The following is a 21,384-nucleotide window of genomic DNA, read 5'->3' on the forward strand; positions in this document are numbered from 1 at the left end:
CCGCGCAGCATCCGGTCCCACGCGGGTGCACGTCCCCTGGGTGCCGGCAGCCGATGCCGTGGTGGGGAGCGTGGAGAAGTGGAGCACGGGGAAGGGGAGCACGGGGAAGGGGAGCATAGGGAAGGGGAGCGTGTCCCAGCGCCCTGCGCCGGTGGGAGCCCCCCAGCCAAACGGCACCGGGCACTCGCTCCCTGCCCCCGGCAGCCTGAGACCCGACGCTCTCACCACGCCTGGCTGCAAAGCAAACCTTGCCCGCAGCCCCGCAGCTGGAGGAAGCCGCCCTTCATGCACCGCTGCCTCTTGCCACCCCCGGCCCTGGTTTGAACGGTGCCGGCATCGCCCCCACACCTCCTGGGTCGGGGCCTTTCGCAGATGGGATACAGTGCGGGAGGCGGCACGCGGAGAGCGTGCAGTGAGTGTGGTGTGAGTGTGCAGAGAGGCCAGGAGCGTGCAAGGGAGTGAATAGTGAGTGTGGAGTGTGAGCAGTGAGCACAGAGGGAGTGTGCAGTAAGCATGCATTTAACGTGCAGTGAGTGTGCAGACATGCAGTGAGCGTGCAGAGAGCGTGCAGAGAGTGCGCAGCAAGCACAGAGAGAGCATGTGCCAGGCGTGAAGCGAACATGTGGAGGTCATGCAAGGGCCACACGGCAAGAACACAGCAGGCAGCGAGCATGCACCAGACATGCAGAGAGGATGCAGTGACCATGTGGAGAACATGCAGATGACATGCAGATGTCATGCAGCCAACACACGGAGAGCATGCATCGCCCATGCAGTGAGCACGCAGGAAACAGGCAGCACACATGCAGCGAGCACACGGCCAGCAAGCACGGCTGCTCCGCCGGGGACCCCTGCGGGCTGGGCAAGCTCCCGGCCGGCCCTGGGTGTCCCCGCCGCGCTGGGCACCCCTGGGTGGCCTCCCTGGGGCCGTGGGTGCCAGCGCTGACACCCTGTCATTACCGGCTTGGTGACCTACATGGTGGCGTGCGCAATTTTGGAGGCATGTGGCTCCTCTGCCTGCGCCAGAGCCACCCAACGGGTGCCAGCGGCCAGCGTGCCCCACGGCACCGTCCCCGTCCCCATCCTCTGTCCCCTGTCCCCCATCCCTCCTCTAACCCTGGGAGCCAAAACCCTGCAAATCCCCCCGGTCTTGCAGCACCGTGTCTGCCCCCCCCCCCCCGCCAGCCTGGGCTAATTGGGGAGCCCTCGTTAGCAGCGCTAATAAAGAAAGGTCCGGGGTGCCTGGTTTTCCCCGGCTGCTTTGCTTGCAAGTGGGATGTGGGAGCAGCCGTCAGGGCCTGGCAAAAGCAGGAATTTTGGCGGATGTGGCGGGGCCTGGCGGGGGGCGGTGGGGGTGGCGGGGGCAGGCGGGACCCCACCATGGTGGCCCCACGCCAGGATGGCACCGGTGGCTTTGGGGGGGGGGGCTGCAAATCCCGCAGCGAAACGTCCCCAAACAGCAGGAGGAGGAGGAGGAGAAGCTGGTGAGGGGGCAGAGCGTGATGGCGGGGCTGGGGTGGGGTGGGGGGCTGACGCGGGGCACCCCGGGGAAGGCGGCTGCGGTGAAACGGGGGGCCCGCTGGGTGCGCAATGGCGGCGGCGGGGCGAGCAGCCAATGCGCGGCGCGGCTGGTGAAGTCATGCACCGCGGTGCCGCAGCCATTGGCCCCGGCACTGCTGCTCGGCGCAACGAGCGCGTCTGTTCTCAGCCCGGGTTGGCGTCATGCGAGACGAGGGGGGGGGACGGACGGACACCCACACGGTGACGGCCTCCCACGGTGCCACCAAGCTGGAGTGGGGGTCCTGCTCCTGAGTTCCCCCCCCTGCCACCACTGGCCGCATCCAGTAGGGCCTCGGTGGCCTGCGGGGATGGAGAGACGTGACCCCGTGCCCTGATCCCCCCCTCGGCACAGGCCCAGCTGCGGGGCTGAGCACTGCCCCGCTCGTGGCATGTGTGGGCTGGGGGGGGGGTCAGGGCCAGCCCCCACCCCCCTGCCCTGAGCCTCGGGCTGCAGAAAATGAACATGGAGCCGGAGTGTCCCTGTCCCTGGGTGCGGGGGGGGGGACGCCAAGGGGTGTCCCTGTCCCTGGGTGCAGTGTAGGGTGCCCAGAGTTGTCCCTGTCCCTGCGCCCAGGTGTGAGGTGGGGGGGTGGTTGGGGTGCCCGGGGGGGTGTCGTTGTCCCCTGGTGCAGTGCAGGGGGGTCTGAGGGGTGTCCCTGTCTCTGGGTGCAGTGCAGGGGGTGGCTGGGGGGTGCCCCTGTTTGTGGGTGGAATGCGGGGGGGGAGACTGGGGGTGTCCCCGTCTCTGGGTGCAGTGCAGGGGGGTGGCCCGGGGGGGTGTCCCTGTCCCTGACTGCAGCACAGGAGGGTGCCTGGGAGCGGGGGTGCAGGGAGTCCCCCGGGGGGGTGTCCCTGTTCCCCGCTGCAGTGCAGGAGAGTGCCCGGGGGGGGTCCAGGTCCCTGGAGCAGCACAGAGGGGTGCCCCGGTGCAGCGCGGGGGGTGCGCGGGGGGGTGTCCGTGTCACTGGGGGGGGGGGTGTTTCTGTCCCGGTGCAGCACAGGGGGTGCCCGGGGGTGGGGAGAGTGTCCCCAGTGGGTGCCCAGGGGGGTGTTTGTGTTCCCGGTGCAGTACGGGGGGTGCCCGGGGGGGGGGGGGGGGAGTGTCCCCGGTGGGTGCCCGCGGGGGGGGGGTGTGTGTTTGTGTCCCCGGTGCAGTACGGGGGTGCCGGGGGCGGTGTGTTTGTGTCCCCGGTGGGTGCCCAGGGAGGGTGTTTGTGTCCCCGGTGGGTGACCGGGGGGAGGGGGGGGGGGGGGGGGGGGGTGTCCCCGGCCCGGGGCGCAGCGCGGGGGGTGCCCGGGGCGGTGGCGCCCGGCGGGGCGGGCCGGGGCGGACCGGGGCGGGCCGGGGCCGCCGCTATAAAGCTGTCGGGGGCGGCGGCAGCGCGTCCCCTCCCGGCGGCGGCGCGGAGCGGAGCGGAGCGGAGCGGGCGGCGGTGCGGGCTGCGGTACCACCAGCAGCGGGCGGCTCTGCGGGGCCGCGCCGGTGAGCGCCGCCGGGGCGGGGGGCCGGGGGCTCCGTGCGGGGCCGCAGCCCTCTGACACCCACCCCCCCTTACACCCCCCGCCTCCTCCTCTCCCCGCAGGTCTCGGCCACCCCCCGGACTCCCCTCCGGCTCTGCCCGTCCCTCCGCCTCCCTTCCCCCCCCCCTCTTTGTGTTTGGTTTTTTTTTTTTCCCACCCACCCCCCCCCTCGCCCCGCCATTTCTCCCAGCAACGCCGCCCCCCCCGCCCCCCCCCCCCGCAGCAAGATGGTGCAGAAGAAATCAGAGATCCCGGGTTTCCACCGCTCCTTCAAGGTAAGGGGCTGCTCCCCTTCCTGGGGCCGCGCCGGGGGGGGGTTCCAGGGATGCTCCGGGGGGGCTCCGGGGCCGCGCCGGGGGGGGGGGGGGCTCCGGGGCTGGGGTGCGGGCCCGCGGCGGCCGGATCCTGCGCTCTGCAGCGCTCTGCACCGCATCCCCTGCCTGGGGGGGGTTAGGGGGGGCGAGCCATCTCCTGCCCGCCGCGCCCCCCGACACCCCCCGAAGGAAAGAAGCGCCGGGGGCGCTGCCACCCAAACCGGGCAGTGGGACCCCCCCCTCCCGCCCCGGGGATCGGGGTGCTCCAGGGGGTCGGGTCTGCAGATCCGCCCTCCCCCCCCTCCCCGGGTGGGCGCTGGGATGCTGCAGCAAGGCTTTGCTCACTCTGCTGCAGCTCCCACGGGGGTCCCCCGTGGAGTGGGTGCGTGGGTTGCACTGTCCCCCCACCCAGCTGCACCCATTCGCCCCTAATCTGCAAGCAGGGTGCTGGGCCGTGGGGTGGGGGGGGCTGCCTGTGGGGTGGGGGGGGCTGCAGGGGCTCACCAGGCCCAGCCCGGCGCAGGACCTGTTGTGCAAGCATCTTGTGCGAGGGCCAGATCCTGGCAGCCCGGCGTACACGTTCTCCAGCCCAGGGCTGCGGCTGCACCCAGGGGTGGCCAGGGCACCGTCAGCCCCGTGCCCCGTCACACCGCATCCATCGCGGCCGCTGTCACGCTCGGGGTGTGCGGGAGGGGGCCGGATCCTGCCGGGTCCCGCTCCCCTGAATGCTCGCTCTTGTCCCGGCATGCGGCCGAGCGGCTTCGTGGGATCTTTGTTTAGTTTGGCTCCCGGCGCTCCGAGGGATGCTGGGAGCTCACCCGAAACCTGCCCGGCTTATTTTAGCTGACACCTAATCCTGCTTTTAAGGCTTTTGGCTGGGGTTTGGCTCCCTCCCCACCACCACCCCCCCCCCCCCACCGGGTGGCTGGGGACAGGGACGGGGGGGGGACGACGACGACACCTCAGATGTGCTGATGGAGCCGGTGCGCAGCGTCTGCCCCGCGCCTCCCATCCCCCAAACCTTTTGTGTGTCGGTGCTGCGGCAGCTGGCAGGGCGCCGTGCCCCCCCCCCCCGTGTGCTCCCCCCGGGAGGCCTCATCCTGCCCACAGCGCGGGGACTTGGGCTGGAGCTGCTCGTCCCAGGGGGGTGGCCACCCTGACGCAGGGGCCGTGGGCCGTACCTGGGGTCGGGGCGGGGGGGCTGGCAGCTGAAGGGTAATGCTGCACTCTGCAAATTCAGATTTTTTTTTTTTTGGCGGGGGGAAGCTGGCAAAACGCTGGGCAGGAGTGTTTTGGCCCCAGAGATCTGGAGTGGTGCTTGGTGGGGGGTGCTCCTGGTGTGACACCCCCCCCTTTCCTCCCCTGCACCATGGTGGGGACCCCCCGAGAGCCACCCCAGCAGTAAACAGGAGCTTTCTGGCTGTATCTGGCGGCGGTGGCTGGGGTTTGCTGTTCCTGTGACGCTCTGGGGCTGGCAGCCGGCCCGGGCACCGGGGCACCGGGGCGGGTTTGGGAACGCCGCCGGGAGCTGCCACCTCCACCCAAACAGATTTCGTAACCCTGGAGAGGACGGGGCCCTTTCGCCTCCCCAGCCAGGCACCCCCGGTACTGCCCCGTCCCATGGTGGAGTGGCTCAGGGAGCGGGGGGCAGAGGGTCCCCACGTCCCCTTCAGGGTGCTGGGACCAGAGCCACCGGGGTTTGGGGTGGGGGAGGCAGTGGTTCCCATGCCCTTCGCCGATCCAGGGTGCGGGGAGGGTTTAGAGTGCGGCCCGATCCTGCCAGGTCGCGGGTGTCTCGCAGCCCAGCAGGTATGACATTCACCGGAGTGGGGCTGAGCGGGCTCCGGCCCACCGTGACCTTGCAGGGAGCCGGGAGGACGTGGTGCGGTGGCTCTGGAGCCCGTCCTGCTCTGTGGCTTTTCTTCCCCCTCACTGTAGTTCAGGTCTGGGTGGAGACTTGGGGTTGGGTTGGTGCGGGCGGCCCCAATCTCTCTCATCATCCCCCGTGTGCTGGCCTGGGGCTGCTGGCATGGAGGCATGACCCCACAGCACCATCCCCATCAGGAGATGTGGTCAAACCCTTCCTCCTCCTCCTCCTCCTCCTTTGGCTCTGCCTGGGGCTCCACCACGTCCCTCCGGCAGCAGCACCGTAAGCCGGTGTCCCGCACTGGCGGGGCGGGTGAGCAGAGTGTATGCCAAGACCAGGAGCGTGCTGGGCTCTGTGTCCGTACTGGGCTCGGCGCGGGCGGCCGGTGGCGGCTGATCCGGCAGCTGCCGTCTCACTCCTGTTCTCGGCCCCCGCAGGGACAAAACCCCTTCGACCTGGAGTTCGACCAGTCCAACCACCTGGAGCCCGTCTTCAACTTTGAGTGCCCGCCCCGTCCCGGTGAGCTGCGGGTGCTGTGGGTGCCCTCCCGTGGGGCTGCATCCCAGGGGGGGCTTCTCCCATCCCAGACCCCAGGATGTTGGCCCTTTGCGTTCCCCCGAAGGCTTTGGGGGATGCCCCAAGGGTGGCGATGCTGGGGGAGCGTAGGGCGGACGGGGGTGACTCACGCTGGTGGCTTTGCTCCGGCGCAGACATGCCTTCAAGTCAACCCATCGATATCCCCGACGCCAAGAAAAGGAACAAGAAGAAGAAGCGCTGCAGAGCCACCGACAGCTTCTCCGGCAGGTTTGAAGGTGAGTGGGGCTGCCTGGGGACCCCAGGGGTCCCCTCTGGCCTGGGACAGGGCTGGGGCCCTCCTGGCATCCCCAGGCTCGGCGACAGCCTGGGGAGAAGGGACAGCAGTGGTGTCCCATGCTGCGGTGGGGCTGGCGGCTCAGGCGACCTCTCCCCTGCCAGATGTTTACCAGCTGCAGGAGGAGGTGCTGGGAGAAGGGGCCCACGCCAGAGTCCAGTCCTGCATTAACCTCATCACCAACAAGGAGTACGCGGTGAAGGTAAAGCTCTGCCGCTTGGGGCTGCAGACGCAGCTCCCTCCCACCCCCTGCCTCAGTTTCCCTTTCCACCCTCCCCATCTCGGGCTATCCCGGCTCCCACGACCATCCGGTGCTGGCACAGGACGATGGTTTCGTGGGCTGGAGGGGAAGGAGAGGGGCAGGAGCATGGCAGGGCTGGGCTGTGCAGGTGGCACACCGTCCTCTGCCACCGCCCAGCTCTGGGACCTTGGTCAACCCCCTTAGCCACGCTCCTCTCCCTATAAATTAGGGCAGATGGGAGATTAAATTAACGCTTGCGACGCGTCTGGGGACTCGGGGCAAGCAGGGGCATGTGGTGCCGGCAGGGTGGCCAGCTCCCGCTCGCCCCGGGGAGGTCTCCATGCCCCTGCGAGCATGTGGGTGCCGGAGGGGGTTGGGGATGGTGGTCCCGTGGCCTTGCACCCCGCAGGCTCCCAGCCACGGCGCGAGGGGGCTGGGATGGGCCCTGTGTCAAAATGCAGCCAAATGCAAGGGGAACTTGGCTTCCCCCATCGCCCCGGGGGGGGGGGGGCCTTTGGGTGCCCCAGTGGGGAAACTGAGGCAGCGGGGAGGGCTGCATGGCGGTCAGGTGCTGTGTGTGTCCCGAAGGGCTGGGGCCAGTGGGAGCACCCAGCTCTCCCCCCCACGAGGCTGTGGATGGGGACCCCCTGCCCACCCCATGGCACATCTGCCAGGCACCCGCTGTGCCAGCGCCCAGTGGGGCGAAGGGCCCTTCTCCGCTGCCGGGGCTTGGCGGTGTCACATGGAGCTCGCCTTGGCTGCGGCCCGGGAGGGAGCGGCTTGGCACCGACACCGGGAACAGCCTGTTCTGCTGCCTTAACCCCTTCGGGCACCCCCTGCCTGCCTCCGCCCGGCCCCGGGGGTCCCCAGCGCCGGCTGGCTGGGGGGTGTGGTGGTTGCCGGTCCCGGCCCCTCGCCGGCAGTGGTGCCTCTCCCTGAGCCTCCCCCTCGTTGCGTTTCAGATCATAGAGAAGCGCCTGGGACACATCCGCAGCAGGGTCTTCCGGGAGGTGGAGATGCTGTATCAGTGCCAGGGACACAGGTACCGTGGGGCAGCCACCGCCCCCCCCCCTCCGCCATGGGTACGGGGAGTAGGCTGAGACCGGGCTGATGTTCGAGACACCCGTGGGCTGCAGCCAGGCCGCCCTCCCGCGCGGCGCTCCCTCCCCTTGGCCTCGCCGGCCGGCGCGGGAGCATCTCGAGGCGACGTTAAGCGGTTTGCCATGACAACGGGGGCCGCAGCGGCCAAGTTGGAGCGGTGCCGAGGGGCGAGCCGAGCCACTGCCGCGGCGTTTGCCGTCCCGCCGCGGAAAGCTGCTGAGCGGGGCTGTTTCTGGAGAGGGGCGAGCGAGCCAGGAGGGTCTGCGAGCAATTAGGGAGCGGAGCCGGGCGCCGAAAGTCCCTCTCCCCCCTGGAATGTGGCTGGGGGGCCCCATCCGTGTGGTTTCAATCACTGAAAACCCAGTTTTCCAGTCCCGCATCCCCCCCTGACGACCCATGCTGGCTGGGGGTGCGGGGGGCTGTGGGGAGGGGGGACCCCGGGAGATTTTTGGGGGGATGCTGGGCTGATGCTGCTGTCCCTGCAGGAACGTCCTGGAGCTGATCGAGTTCTTTGAGGAGGAGGAGAGGTTTTACCTGGTGTTTGAGAAGATGAGAGGAGGTGAGTGCGGTGCCGGGGTGGGGGGAGCCGGGGCGGCAGGAGCCCCCACGAGCCCCCGCTCTGCTCTCGCCTGGCTGCAGGCTCCATCCTGACCCACATCCATCGGAGACGCCACTTCAACGAGCTGGAGGCCAGCGTGGTGGTGCAGGATATCGCCAGCGCCCTGCACTTTTTGCACAACAAAGGTGAGCTGGGATGCCCCGGGGTGCTGCCGTGCCTGCCCCGGGGGGGCTGCTGCCTCCCCGCATCCTCCAGCCCCGGGGGACAGTGCCGGCCCCGGGCACGCAGGGTCAGGCCCAGCTGCATCATGAGGCTTTTTGTGGTGCGGAGCCTGTTCCTCCGGTTTGGCCGGGACTTGGGGCCAGCAGCAATTTTTGCCCTTTGCCACGACGCAGGCGGTGATTTGGGGTGGGGAGAGAGGGATCCCTGTGCCACCCCCAGACCTTTCACCATGGAGGTCTTGTAGGGGGAGATTTTTGCTTTCATTGCCTCTTCTCCCCCCAGGAATCGCACACAGGGATCTAAAACCAGAAAATATTCTGTGTGAGAGCCCGGACCAGGTGAGCGGGGAGCAGCCAGGGGTGGCAGGTGCAGGGGGGTGCTGCCGGGGGTGGTGGGTGCAGGGGGGTGCTGCCCGGTGGGGATGGGTCCCCGTGGGGGATGCACGGGGTGGTGTGAAGCATGACGTGACCAGGCGTTAACAGCTGGGGTGTGAAAGCAAGGCTGTGGTCCCGGGGGGGCTGCTGGCAGGGGGGGATCACCAACCACTCCTTCCCCCCCCCGACAGGTCTCCCCAGTGAAGATCTGTGACTTTGACCTGGGAAGCGGCATCAAACTCAACGGCGATTGCTCCCCCATCTCCACCCCGGAGCTGCTCACCCCGGTAAGCGTGCGACGCCTGGGGGGGGGGGGGGGCTGTCCTTTGGGGGGCCCCCCCCAGCTGCCCCGCAGGCTTTGGGGATGGGGCTGTGTGTGGACACCCCCCCTGCTCGTCGCTCCTGTCGCTGATGCTGTGTGTCCACCCCCCCCCCCCCCAGCACCGGGTGAGATGTGGTTACATAATGCGGGGGGGGGGCAGGCAGCGCGGGGGGGGGCTGGCGCACAGCCCGGGCTGCCGAGAGCCTTAGCAACAGCCAGCCCCGGTGGAGGCGGCCGCGGGGAGGCTGGCGTTCACGGGGAGAAGTGGGTCAGGCAAGAGGCTGGGGGGGGGGGGGGGGGGGGCTGGGGGGGCCTCTGTGATTCCCCCAGTCGTGGGTGAGAGGGGGCTGGAGCTCCCTGCTGCGGGATGCTGCTTGCATGTGATGCAGACCCTACAGGGTAGACACCCCGAAAGCTTTTGGGGTGACCCCTGTGTTGCACGGAGCCGTCCCACCCTCCTGGGGGGACGCTGAGCCTGCCCACTCCCCTTATCGCCGCCAGCAGCAGGGCCCACCCGTATGCAAGCTGTTGCTCTGCACCCTGGATGTTTTCGGGGTGCTCACGTGCCAGGGAGGGCAGAGCCCAGCCGATGCAGGGTGCACAACAGCAGATGTGGGGGCCAAAACTCCCCAGCCCTCTCGTTCCTCCACGTTTACCCTCCTCCTGGGGCAGAATCTGAATTTCTGAGGTGTCCCGAGTTTCCCCGTTCTCAGCAATGGGGGTTAGAGGGGGCGGCCGCCCCGGTCCCTGCAGGGTTAAAGCTCTGCTGCAGGGTGCTGGTGGTTGGGGTTGGTTTTTTTTTTTTCTTTCCTGCAGTGGCATCAGCTGCTGGGGCTGGTGAGGCCTCTCGTTAGGAGGCCTCTGTTATGGGGTGATTATCTGCTGGCTGCAGCTTTTTTCTCCCCTGGTCACGAGGCCTGTGTGGGCTGCGGGGTCACGTGCGCTGGAAAGCCCCAGAGTCCCGGGAGCGATAGGGGAACGGGGCTGCTGGCTCTTGCCTCTCCTTGCATCAGTGTTAACTCCTCTGGCACCGGATCCCGCGCCTGCTCCGGTGGCTCTGCCTGCGTCAGGCAGGGGAACAGGCAGAGCAGGCTCGTACCCGCCGCCTGCCCGCGGTGTTTTGCGGCCGCTCCCAGGCGATGGGACGGATGCTGCCCCGCTGAGCCGGTTGGGTGGCGGCGGCGGTGGCGGCGCTGTGGGGTGTGGGTCCAGCCTCCCCGGTGCTGCCCTGTGGGGGTGCCTGGGAGGGGGTTGCACCCCTTTAGGCTTTTTTTTTTTGGGGGGGGGGGGGGGGGGGGATGGCAGCCTCCCGTTGGGTGACCCCCAGAGAGGCAGGTCTGTGGCATCCCCTGCGTGGCAGGGTGTGGTAGGAAACCTGGCAGGGGTGATCTGCCCTGCCAGGAGCAAACCCGGGAAGCAGCCGTGTCTGCACCCTCATTTCAGGGGGTGCAGCCCCGTAGCTCTGGCAGGACCCCCCCCCACCCCCCCAGCCAGCACCAGCACAGCTCTGCCCCATCAGTCCCTCATCCTTTGGTGCCCCTGTGCTGGGGCTCACCCCCGCCTCTCCCCGCAGTGCGGCTCCGCCGAGTACATGGCCCCGGAGGTGGTGGAAGCCTTCAATGAGGAGGCGTCCATCTACGACAAGCGCTGCGACCTGTGGAGCCTGGGCGTCATCCTGTACATCATGCTGAGCGGGTACCCCCCCTTCGTGGGCCACTGCGGTTCCGACTGCGGCTGGGACCGGGGCGAGGCGTGCCACACCTGCCAGGTGCGCGGGGGACCCCGGCATCGCCGAAACCCGCCGCCGGTTTGGCAGCATCGCTCCCGGCTCAGCCCCTTTTATTTCTTTCCCCCCGCCAGAACATGCTCTTCGAGAGCATCCAGGAGGGGAAGTACGAGTTTCCCGACAAGGACTGGGCGCACATCTCCTTCGGAGCCAAAGACCTCATTTCCAAACTGCTGGTGAGAGATGCCAAGAAGCGGCTCAGCGCGGCCCAGGTCCTGGAGCACCCCTGGGTGCAGGGGGTGAGTGCTGCCCTGCTCCTCCCTCTTTCCCCCCCCCCCCCAAAGCTGGGGTGGGGGACACCCCGCTGTGGGATGCCCGGCTCTGAACCGGCTGCGTTTCATTGCAGTGCGCCCCAGATAACACCCTGCCGACCCCCATCATCCTGCAGAGGTGAGTACAGGCGGCCCTGGGATGGGGGGGGACCTGTCCCAGCCCCCCAAATCCTGGCTCCTCTCTCCAGCGGGCCACTCTCCACTCTTGCTGCTTTTTGGGGGCTCTGCCACAGCTCTCGCTGTCTGGGCAGCGGTTGCAGTATGTGATTTGGGTTTGAGCCGTGTTTTTGGTGCCTGACCGGTCCGGCGTGGCATGCACGCAAGGGGGAACACCCTGATATTTGACCCCAACATCTTTCCAGCCCCCCCCCCCCCCCAAATCCCACCCTGAGCCCCTGCCTCCCCCGCAGGAACAGCAGTGCCAAAGAGCTCACCTCCTTCGCCGCCGAGGCCATCGCCGTCAACCGCCAGCTGACGCGGCGCGACGAGGATGAGGAGGAGGAGGCGGAGGAGGAAGCACGACCCATCATCATCAAAGCTACCTCACGGGCCATGCAGCTCTCCCCCCCCTCCGAGTCCAAGCTGGCCAAGCGGCGGCAGAAGAGCAGCCTGGCCAAGGCGGTGGCCCCCGGGCAGCACCTGGTGGCCCCACTGGTCCTGGTGGCCGACCAAGCCTGAGCTGTGCCCCTCGGACCTGCTGTACCCCGTGTCCCCCTCCTCTTTCTTTCTTTCTTTCTCCCCCCCCCACCCCAAAAACCCCACTGTTTCTGGCTAGTGACAAGATCAGGACTCGTCCCTGTGGCTGGTTTCCAAGGTTTTGCTGATCTTGTAGGTCTGGGGGTGGGAGGGTTTGTTTAAGATCTTTTTTTTTTTAAGGTATTAAATCAAGCGTGAGGTTGCTTCACCCAGGGCACACTCAAGGACATCTGACAGACACACAGACTTTTGTTTCCTGACTCTTGGTTTCTCCTATGACATTTTTCCCCCCCCCCCCCCCCCGACACCAAAGGACTCTTTGTATCCGCGGCTGCTTTGACGATTTCAGCTCATTTCATACTGTGAACAAAAGACCCTCGGTCGCGTTTTCAACAACAGGAGTCGCGTTTTAACCTCGTCCTTCCCCTCGGAGCTGCAGGTCTTCCTCCGATGTTGGGGTAGATCCCATAAACCCCCCCCCCCCCCAGGGGTCCGGGAGGCACCTCCTGGGTGCGGGGAGCCCCTCCGTCCCGTGCTCGGGGGCATCCCCGGCTGCGCTTCGGGGGGACACGGTGGGCGTTGTGCAGGGAACTGCTTGGGCCGGGGAGAGACAGTGCCAGTGAGGGAGCAGCGCCCCGTCCCACCAAGCTGCCCTCTCTCCTCGGCAGCCTGCTTCCAGAATAAGCTATTCACCCCCTTTTTTCTTTTTTTTTTTTTTTTTTTTAATTATTATTGGTTTTAAATTGCTAGCTGTGCTTCTCTACAGGGCACGGAGAAATGTCTTCCTTTCTTCCCGTGCTCCGGCTGGTGGCTCCCCGGGGGTAAGGTCAGAGCCGGGGGATGCACAGGCGTCTGGGGCCGTGCTCTTGCGCTGGGTTGGGTGTTGCACCCCTGTTTTTGGAGGGGCTGCTTGCCGGTGGCTGTGCCCTCTTGGAGGTGCAAGGGGGGAGATGAGGTCTCCAGGGCAGCTGGAGCAGCCAAAAAATACCCCTCTGGGAACAGGAGGGTGCTCTATGGAAAGCCAAGGACCCCCCCTTAAAGAGCGTTGGGACCTGCTGCAGGGCGGTGTGACCTGGTGTGGCTTCGGGCTGGCCCCGAGGCTGCCGGGGCGGGAGGGTCTGGGGGCGCGGAGGGTGCTGAGTGCCCCGGGGATGCCGGTGGGCCGGCAGCCAGGCTGGTGGCAGCACCCAAGGGCCACTGCGTGGGGGAGCAGCCTGGGGAGGGCTCGGGATGTGGGGCTGGAGGGTTTGGGGTCAGGGCAGCAGCGGCTGGGTGGTGCAGGGTCTGATGGGGGCTGGGGAGAGCTGGGCATGTGTGTTCATGTGTGTGCATGTGTGTCCATGTGTGTGCATGCATGGCATTGCCCTTTCCTCAGAGCTTGCTTTGGGGAAGGGAGGGAATGTGCATGGAGGAAGGACTTGGGATGCTGAATCGGGACGAGGCCTTTGGCTGGTTTCTGCCGTGCAGGGCTGGATTGGTCTGGGCGAGCAAGCGGCACCCATGCTCGGAGCCGGGCTGGCCTCCAGCTCCTCAAAACACCCCCTGCACCAAGCCAGAGCAGCAAACCTGCTCCCCGCTGCAGGCACGGCCGTGGGTCGTGCCACCGAGCTGCACCCACTGCCGTCCCCATGTCCCACCGGGAGGGAGGGTGCCCCCTTCGTTAACAATCTTCTTTCCCTTCCAACTCAATGCTTTGAGCTTTGTATTTTGAAAAAGCAGCCTCAGCCCATCGTGTGCACAGGTGAAGGCTTTGGGAGCTTGCTTTGGGCTGGGGAAGAGACTTCCCCGGGTCTTCAGCTGAAGACAGTCACTGTCTCCGAAAAAAAAAAGTTCTCCTTTTTATTTTAAGACTGCTGACAGCAATACTATGCAATACATGTTGTTTTTTGTTTCAGGGAGGTGTGTGTGAGTTATCTCGGGAGATGATGATCTCGGGTGTTGATGGAGTTTGGGGCAGGGGACCGTCTTTTCTCGCCCTTCCTGGCCCTCCTGCCGAGCGGCATTGGTGGGTCGGGGAGGGCGGCTCCCCTGCCCCCCAAAACTGCCTTGCACTTGCGATCTGCCCTCTCCCCCGGGTGCCCCCGGTCCCACCGCGCGGGGTGGGGAGGAGCAGGGTGGTGGCAGCAGCGGCGGCAAGGGGAGACCCCTCCACGCAGGCACCGGGACACCCTGGAGAGGCCTCCTTTAAAGGAAAAAAAAAAATCCATCTTGATTGTACATTGTTACTTTTTATAGCTTATTTTGTTTTATCAGTTGTAGATAATTCCTTGTTGTCTTATATTAAGAAATACTTGAATGATGTACAGTACGCGATGCCTTGAGCTGGTATTGTGAAAGCTATTGTTAATGCTGCACGCCGCAGCCTTTTTTTAAAAAAAAAAAAAAAAATTGTGGGAAGGGTATGGCAGGGGGATGTCTCTGAAATATTTTTGTCCCCCGTGCTTTTGTTGGCAGAGTTTCCCCCTCTTCCCACGCGTAAGACCTATCTCTTCTGCAGACACACTCTTCTGAAGGCTGGCGTGTGGCCTGGGTGACCTGTGCTGTGCGGGAGCTCGTCCCCGTGGGCGCTTTGCTGACGCGTGGGCATCCTCGGCCGGGGATGCCCGCAGCTGGCAGATGCTGCGGTTGTTTGCATCGGGGGGGGATGGACATGCCGGGGAGCATCCGAGCTCTTTGCTGGTTGCTCGGCCCAGGCTCGGCTTCGCGTTTTGGCTCGGGGGTTCAGTTTGACCGTGGACCCGGCACTCCTGGCATGGCACTTGGGGGACGGGGACCTGTGCTGCCGGGATGGTGAGCTCCCAGCAGCTCTGGTGTGACGTGCGTGGCAGGGTCTGTGCGTTTATAGAGGATCCTTAAATGCCTCTAGAGCTGGGGGATTGACTCTGAAACACCTCTGGCCCTCACTCGCGGCAGTGTCGGGGACCCGTGGGTGCCTCGGCAGTGCAGGGCTCAGCACTGCACCAGGCCAGCTGGGGAGATGCTCGTGCCAGGGCCGGACGTCCCCTCCCTGCTGCCAGCGCCTCTCCCAGCATGGTTTCCAGACAGATGCTCCCCGACCTGTGGTCTGGCACCAGCTAACCCCTCTCACCAATGCCCTTCTTCCTCCTCTTCCTCTTTCAAAGCCTTTCCCCCCCATAGAGCATCTGTCTTGGAAACCAAGTTCAAAAAGATTTTTTTCTTTTTTTTTTAAGCTGGAAATTTTAAGTGTTTTGGCTTCCTCTTCTTCCCCCCGCCCTTCCTTCAGCCGACTAACTCGACTTAGAACTGGTTAGAAACATTTACTGTGAAGCTAACTTTTTTTTTATCAAAACAGGGAGAAACTTTCTCCACTTTACAATTGATGAAGACTGCCAAAGCTGGTTCGACAAGAGTCATGTTAACGCACTGTTGGTTTGTACAACAGCAGCCTCTGCTCTGGGGGCTGGCTGGAAAACAAAAATTAAAATGGAAAAAAAAACCACAAAAAAAAACAAAAAAGGAAAAAAAAAACCACAAAAACAAGCACTTTACTGTATGTACCAGGTGAACTGATACAGCTGAATTGAAGTTTTCCTTTATAACAATTGTTGATGCCAGAATTTTGTATTCTGTTTTGTAAGAATTTAATAAAAATGCATTGAGACCTACGTGGTCGGCACGTGGCTGCGGGCAGGCTGGGCACCACGGGGCCGTCGGTGGCCGCTGTGGGGGATCGGGCAGGTGGCAGCGGGGAAGCCTCCCTGCACTCCATCCAAGGGCTGTTCCCACTGTCGTCCTTCCCAGTCTCCACCAGCTCCTTCCCAGCCCACTACTGGTCCCAAGGGGGCTGGGAGGGTGGCTGGGGGCAGGGCTGGAACTGCAGGATGGCGGGTGCGGATGCAGGAATACGGGCTGGCAGCGGCTCAGGCCCTGACCTGCTTTTCCCAGTGGGGTGATGGGATCCCTTCAATCCCCAAACGGGGGTTGGAGGGTCACGGTGCAGCACTGCGCTCTCTGCCAGCCGCAGGCAGCGGTGCGGAGGCTGCCTGCTGCCCTGCCACCCCTCGGGGCTGCCCCTGGCCCATTTTCCACCCCTGCTTATCTGTCAGGTTGTGGAGGGGGAAACAGAGGCAAGAGGAATGGGGATATGGGCAGCAGCAGGGCCTGGGGTGATCAGGATGTGGGAGAAGGGCTGCAGGAGCCCTGCTGTGCTTTCTTCTGTGGGCAGGGAAGACCTTGTTGAATGTTTTTCTTAAGGTATTTTACTTTTTAAGGTATTTTCTGGCCTGGTATGAGTAAGTTTTCCAGTCCTGCTGCCATGCTGGGGGATGGAGCTGTGAGCCCTCTTGATGCCATCGCCATGGCTGGTAGGGACACCCTGCCCGGCGCTGCTGTCCTGGCAGACCCCCATACGTGGCACCCCCGGTTTTGAGGATGGGGCTGTGAGCTCTGCCACGGATCAGTAGCTGCTGCTCCTGGCTGCACACTGGCAAGGGCACGGCTCTGAGCGGAGAAAGCCCCACAGCAACTCGCTGCTGAGAAGTCCGTGCTCACTGCTTCATAAATGGTGCAGCAGCTTCCTACAGCGTCTGGATCTGGGCAGGGCGGCCCAGGAGTCTCCCCTCCCAGGCTGCTCCGGCATGGCCTGTGGTGGGACCAGAGCTGAGATCCCCTGGATGCAGGGGACGAGAAGGACGTGTCCATGCTGCGCTGTTCCTGCCTCTGTTGAACAAAGCTATTGCTCCCTCCTGTGCCTGGGGCCACCACACTGCGACCCTGGACACTTCAGGAGCATCCAGCTCTCTGCTCTCCTTTTCTTCCCCCTTTGTGTATCCTGCTCTCCTTCCCCTCTTGCATGTTGTCTCACCTGTCCTTGGGCCCCCAGAAACCCTTTCTCTCCTGCCCTTTGCTCATGGCCTATCTTGCAGACGATCTACCTTCCAAGATGCTGGGTGGATCTTAGGCAGGAGGTATGTCAAAGGGAGCTTTGCTGCAGAGGCTGGTTTAGGTTTTAATTTCTGTAAAATTTCTTCGCATGGTCCCTTTTTCCCCCCCACGCTTGGCTTCACCACCCCCAGAAAGCACCCGGTAGTTGGAAACCATCTCAGAGCACGTGCGGAGAAGGGCAGCTCCGAAAATAAACCAACGCTGGGTTGAAATAACCTGCGCTGTTCTGGTGCTTGAGCATCGGCTTAAAATAGGCTCTCCTGCTGGGATAAGGGTGCTATAAATAAGTCTGCGTTGATTTGCATTGGAGAAAAGCCCCGCAGCAGGAGCAGTGGTGATGCCACCCACGCCGGCCCCGTGGCACCATGAGAGCAAAGGGGCCACTGCAGAGCCGCTGGGGTGGCCTGGGTGATGTAGCAGGTCAGTCGGGCTTTGGGTGATGTGGTGGCTTGTGTCAGTTCTCCTGTTCTCAGGATTTAATTGAGCCATCAGGTCACAATCAGATGCGAGCAGAGGCGGCGGCGGCGGCGCTTGGGTGGCTGGTGGGGTCAGCCTGGCTTCGGCACAGGGCACCGAGGAGGGTGGGCAAGTGGGCAGATGAAGTGTCTTCAGTATTTTGGGTCTAAGCCTGGCTATACTGGTGACAGGAGGCGATTCGGATGATTAGCCAATGTTTTGATTCACTATCATCTGCTTGAAAAAAACCCTGAAGTGAGGAACATGCATTCCCTCAGCCCCAGACTGGTCGCCTAAACAGTGAGCCCCAAAACCATGCTGGGCATGCGGAGAAGGCGGCGTGAAGGGCTGTTTTGGATCAAAAAACGGTTTCATTTCCTTTGTGCTTTTAAAATGTTTTATGGGACGGGGCAGGGAAGGAAAGAACCACTGTGCATTTTGCAATGAATCACCACTCCTGTCCAGGCAACCAAAACAAACCAATTTGTTTTTTGGTTTGATTTTTTTTTTTGGTAGAATGTGCCATTTTGGTGTCATTTTGTGGCTGGTGTGTAGGTGTGCAGTTTCTCCCTCTATAGCCGTCTCAGGGAGCGACGTGCACCCTGGCAGACCCCAGCGCGTGGGTCCGGCCCTGCCTGCGCTGCCTGCGGTCAGCTGCTGCACCTGAACGCCCTGCGGCAGGCTGGTCCCTCTGCACCACGACGAGCCTTGGTGGCACGAGCACAGCACAGCACGGCCGTCTCCTCCGCCGGCTGGAAAAAGCATTGGTCAGTCTTGTGTTTGTGGGCTCAGACGGTGAAGTGTGGCTTTTGGAGAGCCACGGGATGCAGGTTCGGCTTTCCCACAGGATTTCAGCTCTGGGTGGAATTGCACAGGCCTTGGGAGCTGCGGTCGGTCAGTGGGAGCAGAGCAGCGTCAGGTTTTCCCAAAGCCCAGGAGAGCATCTCCAGCTGTGCCCGTCGGAGACTCCGCTGCTGCCCATGGCTGGAGCGGGTCATGGGTCTTGTGAGTCATCTTCTCACCTGGTTGCAGGTTTAAATAAAGGCTTGTTGCTAAAGCACGGGGTTTGGCAAGTCCCACTTTAGCCCTCCTCTGGCTAACACCCAAGATGTCTCTGTCTTTGCCACGCAGTCCTCCTCGGAGCTTCGTTTCGTCTTAACGTAACTCCTTTGAGACGAGCTGCTCAGCCAGGTAAGAGCTACCTCTGCATTCCTAGCTTTTGCTTGGAATACATATTCCAAATGTATTTTGTTGCCTCTACAAGGTAAAGAAAGGCCAGGTGTCCTCTGCCATCGAACTCCGAGCACTCCGGTCCCACTGGTTTCATTCCAGCTGCTCGTAGTTTGCCCTTGTGCCACCGAGACCCTTTATTTCCAGACCTATATTTGGTCAGCCTTCATCTAACACCAACTGAATCACACCGACTCCCCCACCCAGAGTTATTGCTGCGGTTAGGCTTTTTATCATCTTGTGATTACCCCATCTAAAATAGTGCTGCCTTTTGCTGAGTGCCTCATTTGTGAAGAAATCTGTTGGCTATCAGATCCAGAAATAACAGCGCCGTGCCGTTTTTAGGAGCGTTTGTTCTCAGATTTATTTTTGGGATGTTAAAGTTTCCCATATGGCACTATTCTTTAACTGTATTTCTTTTGTCTAATACACTGCTGATCGCTGCTGTGTTGGTCCGGGGATGCTGTAGCAAACACCTTGCCCCATCCCACAGAGCCAAAGCAACAGTGTCCCACGCCGATTTCTGTGCTATCCGTATTATCCCTTCTTATTTCTGTAGGTGTGTTTCTTTACATTGGTTCTGAGTTGAGCCTCTGGCTACTGCCACAATACAAATCATCCTTGTTTATTCCATCACGTGCCGAATAAATAGGATCTGTCAAATGAGCCACAGCAGGGCCGGCACGGTAAGGCACAGAGAAGGGTGGTGGTGCTGGGGAGATCGGCGTCGAACATGGAGGGATTGCCAGCGCTGTACCACTCTGGTGGGCATCGAATCCCCTCCCCGCGTGATGGAGCACACATCCTCCCTGGCAGGCACACCAACCCCTCGGAGACACCGCTGTTTCTTGAGGATGGCCCAGGCGTGGATTTGCTGGGATTTGGGAGCAAAGAACGCTACGGTGGAAAGGCTTCAGCCTCCACCACCTCCATCCACCACCAGCATGGGCTGGGCTGGATGTTCCTGCACCTCCCGGGCAGGGCAGGGGCCTCTTGGTGACCCTCCCGGTAGCGCTCCTGGAGCTGAAGGGCTGCGGGACCAACCAGCCGGTGCCCACCTGCCCTGGGACGAGGCTCCAGGCCACCCCTGCCAGAAATCAGAAGTGTCCAGCCACCCAGTTGGGCACACGCAGCAGTCTTTAGCTCCCTCTAATGTTTATGGCCCAAATGAAGCATCCGAAAGCCGAACGGGACTGAGCAGGGACCGGGGAAGGCATCCAGATATCACGTTTGTGAGTAAAAAGTGTGACGCTGAAATGCATGGAAGCAGCTCGGCCAGCAAGGGAGTGTGTGTGATGTGCTAAGTAAGTGGCGTGAAAGACAAAAGGATGCAGTGTTTTTAAAAGAGAATACGTCTGTATTTAATGCTTGGTTATTATTAATACAAGAAAGATTTCACAGGAAAAAGAACTGTTCCTCTAAAGGCTCCTACTCATTCCTGCATGCACAGACTGCATGCCATAAGGGACTATTAAGATGGCCAGCTCTGAACCCCAGCATAGCTGTGGCTACAGGAGTTTCCCAAACTCATCCACGTGAAGTACAACACAGCTTTAAAAAATGCAGCAGAAACCTGCTGGCACGCAAGGCAGCAGAAATAGGTATTTGATAACATGATACAAAGCCAGGTCGGAAGCTCTAAATTAAAATTAGTGGTGTAACAATACTGCTGTGATGTGCCACAGCAGCATCTGGCCATAGTGGTTAATCAGTGAGATCCCTGAGCTATACAAGGGTCTGGAAGCTTTGAATCAATACAAATAGCACGTCTTCATGTATTACAGAAACTGTAATGCAAAGGCACAGAAAACAGAAGCGGCAGGCAGGACATCTCCTTGCTGAACATGTTGAATCAAGGACCACACATCTGCTCCCGAATGCATGTGCGTGCACCTCCAAGAGCTGAACACAGATCAGGGGACGGATAACAGAGAAAGGGGGAATGTAATTACCCCGTGAAGAATAAATCACTTTAACGGTTCAGTTACTGAGATCACAGCAAGGCAGTGGCACAGCCTCTTAATTAATCTTCTGCTTTTCAGATTGCTCCTGCCCGCCCCCCACGCCATTTTCCACCTCACGCTGGCTGGCAAGGAGATGGCCATCGGCGGGGACCCGCTGGCCAGCACGCCTTTCTGCCGAGCAGATCTCACAGGATCTCGGTGGCAGCAGGGCATGACCAGGTGAGGGATCAGGCCGCTGCGGATCAGGCTGTCCCCGAGGAGAGCTGCGGCTCCCTGGTATGTGCTGGGTAATACCCGCGGTGCTCCGGGTAAACGTGGTGCTCCAGGCCCAGTGTCAGCAGTGGTGGCCCATTAACTCCGAGCTAATTATTCTGAGGAATTGCCGAGCACAAAGGGGGTGTCTTGGGGACGGCGGAGGCTTGGGTCTCTGCTTTAGAGGAAAGGCTGGTTTATGAGAGTGGGAAGGGAGCGACCATTGCTCCCTCCACATCCCCCCTCCCCCTGCCTCCCCACCCAGGGCTGCCCCCCTTTGCCTCAACCCCCCACCGACTGCCCCTCTCCATGGCCCAAACCTCCCTCGCTCCTCACCCCACAGCACCGACCCCCTTCAGCCCCATAACTCCCAACCTCCGCTCCATTAACTGCCCCCACATTCCTCAGCCCTCCACAAATTGCTCTCTGGGCCCCCCCCCCCCCCCATGCTCCCCACAATGACCTCCCTCATGGGATGGCCCCCTCATCCCCCAAAACTGCCCCTCAGGGACTGCTCCCCTCAACCCTGACATTGCTCCGCAGGGGATTGCCCCCTTATCCCCCAAAACTGCCCCTCAGGGATCACCCCTCATCCTCAGGGATTGCCCCCTTAGGGATCAGCCCCTCACTCCCCCTCAGGGATCATCCCCTCATCCCCCAAACTGCCCCTCAGGGATCGCCCCCTCATGCTCCTCAGAGATGGCCCCTCTCGCCCCTCAGGGATCGCCCCGCTCCCCTCACGGCCCCGCACCACGGGCCTGCCCGGCCCGGCGCGGCCCCGCCCGCCGCCCCACGCCCTCTCCCCGCCCCGCCGCTGCCGCCGCCGCCGCTCCCCCCTGGCCCGGCCGGCGGCGGCGCCGCGCCGTGCCCC

The 21,384-nt window shown here is 63.0% G+C and overlaps 1 protein-coding gene across 2 annotated transcripts; it reads left to right on the plus strand.

Moving 5' to 3' along the window:
- The first annotated feature begins 3,300 nt into the window (after positions 1–3,300).
- MKNK2 (MAPK interacting serine/threonine kinase 2) lies at positions 3,301–15,332 on the plus strand. Of its 2 annotated transcripts, none has more exons than XM_050910395.1 (13): positions 3,301–3,356; positions 5,700–5,781; positions 5,973–6,074; positions 6,238–6,335; positions 7,337–7,416; positions 7,961–8,034; positions 8,115–8,219; positions 8,539–8,594; positions 8,822–8,917; positions 10,526–10,720; positions 10,813–10,977; positions 11,085–11,128; positions 15,020–15,332. In XM_050910395.1, the coding sequence occupies exons 1-13, from the start codon at positions 3,309–3,311 to the stop codon at positions 15,045–15,047; spliced, it is 1,173 nt and encodes a 390-aa protein (XP_050766352.1). In that variant the 5' UTR covers positions 3,301–3,308; the 3' UTR covers positions 15,048–15,332. The 2 variants fall into 2 exon arrangements, with proteins under 2 accessions (XP_050766352.1, XP_050766351.1); XM_050910394.1 differs by lacking the exon at positions 15,020–15,332 and adding an exon at positions 11,421–11,942.
- The last annotated feature ends 6,052 nt before the right edge of the window (positions 15,333–21,384 follow it).

Source organism: Gymnogyps californianus, chromosome 24 (assembly GCF_018139145.2).
Source record: "Gymnogyps californianus isolate 813 chromosome 24, ASM1813914v2, whole genome shotgun sequence".
NCBI classification, from domain to species: domain Eukaryota; kingdom Metazoa; phylum Chordata; class Aves; order Accipitriformes; family Cathartidae; genus Gymnogyps; species Gymnogyps californianus.

What these genes read in the sequence shown, in the direction of transcription:
- MKNK2 (XM_050910394.1), top strand. Translation starts at nt 3,309, where the DNA reads ATGGTGCAGAAGAAATCAGAGATCCCGGGTTTCCACCGCTCCTTCAAG. An exon ending in GTTTCCACCGCTCCTTCAAG is followed by an intron (nt 3,357 to 5,699) that starts GTAAGGGGCTGC and finishes CGGCCCCCGCAG; the next exon opens with GGACAAAACCCCTTCGACCT. An exon ending in GCACTTTTTGCACAACAAAG is followed by an intron (nt 8,220 to 8,538) that starts GTGAGCTGGGAT and finishes TTCTCCCCCCAG; the next exon opens with GAATCGCACACAGGGATCTA.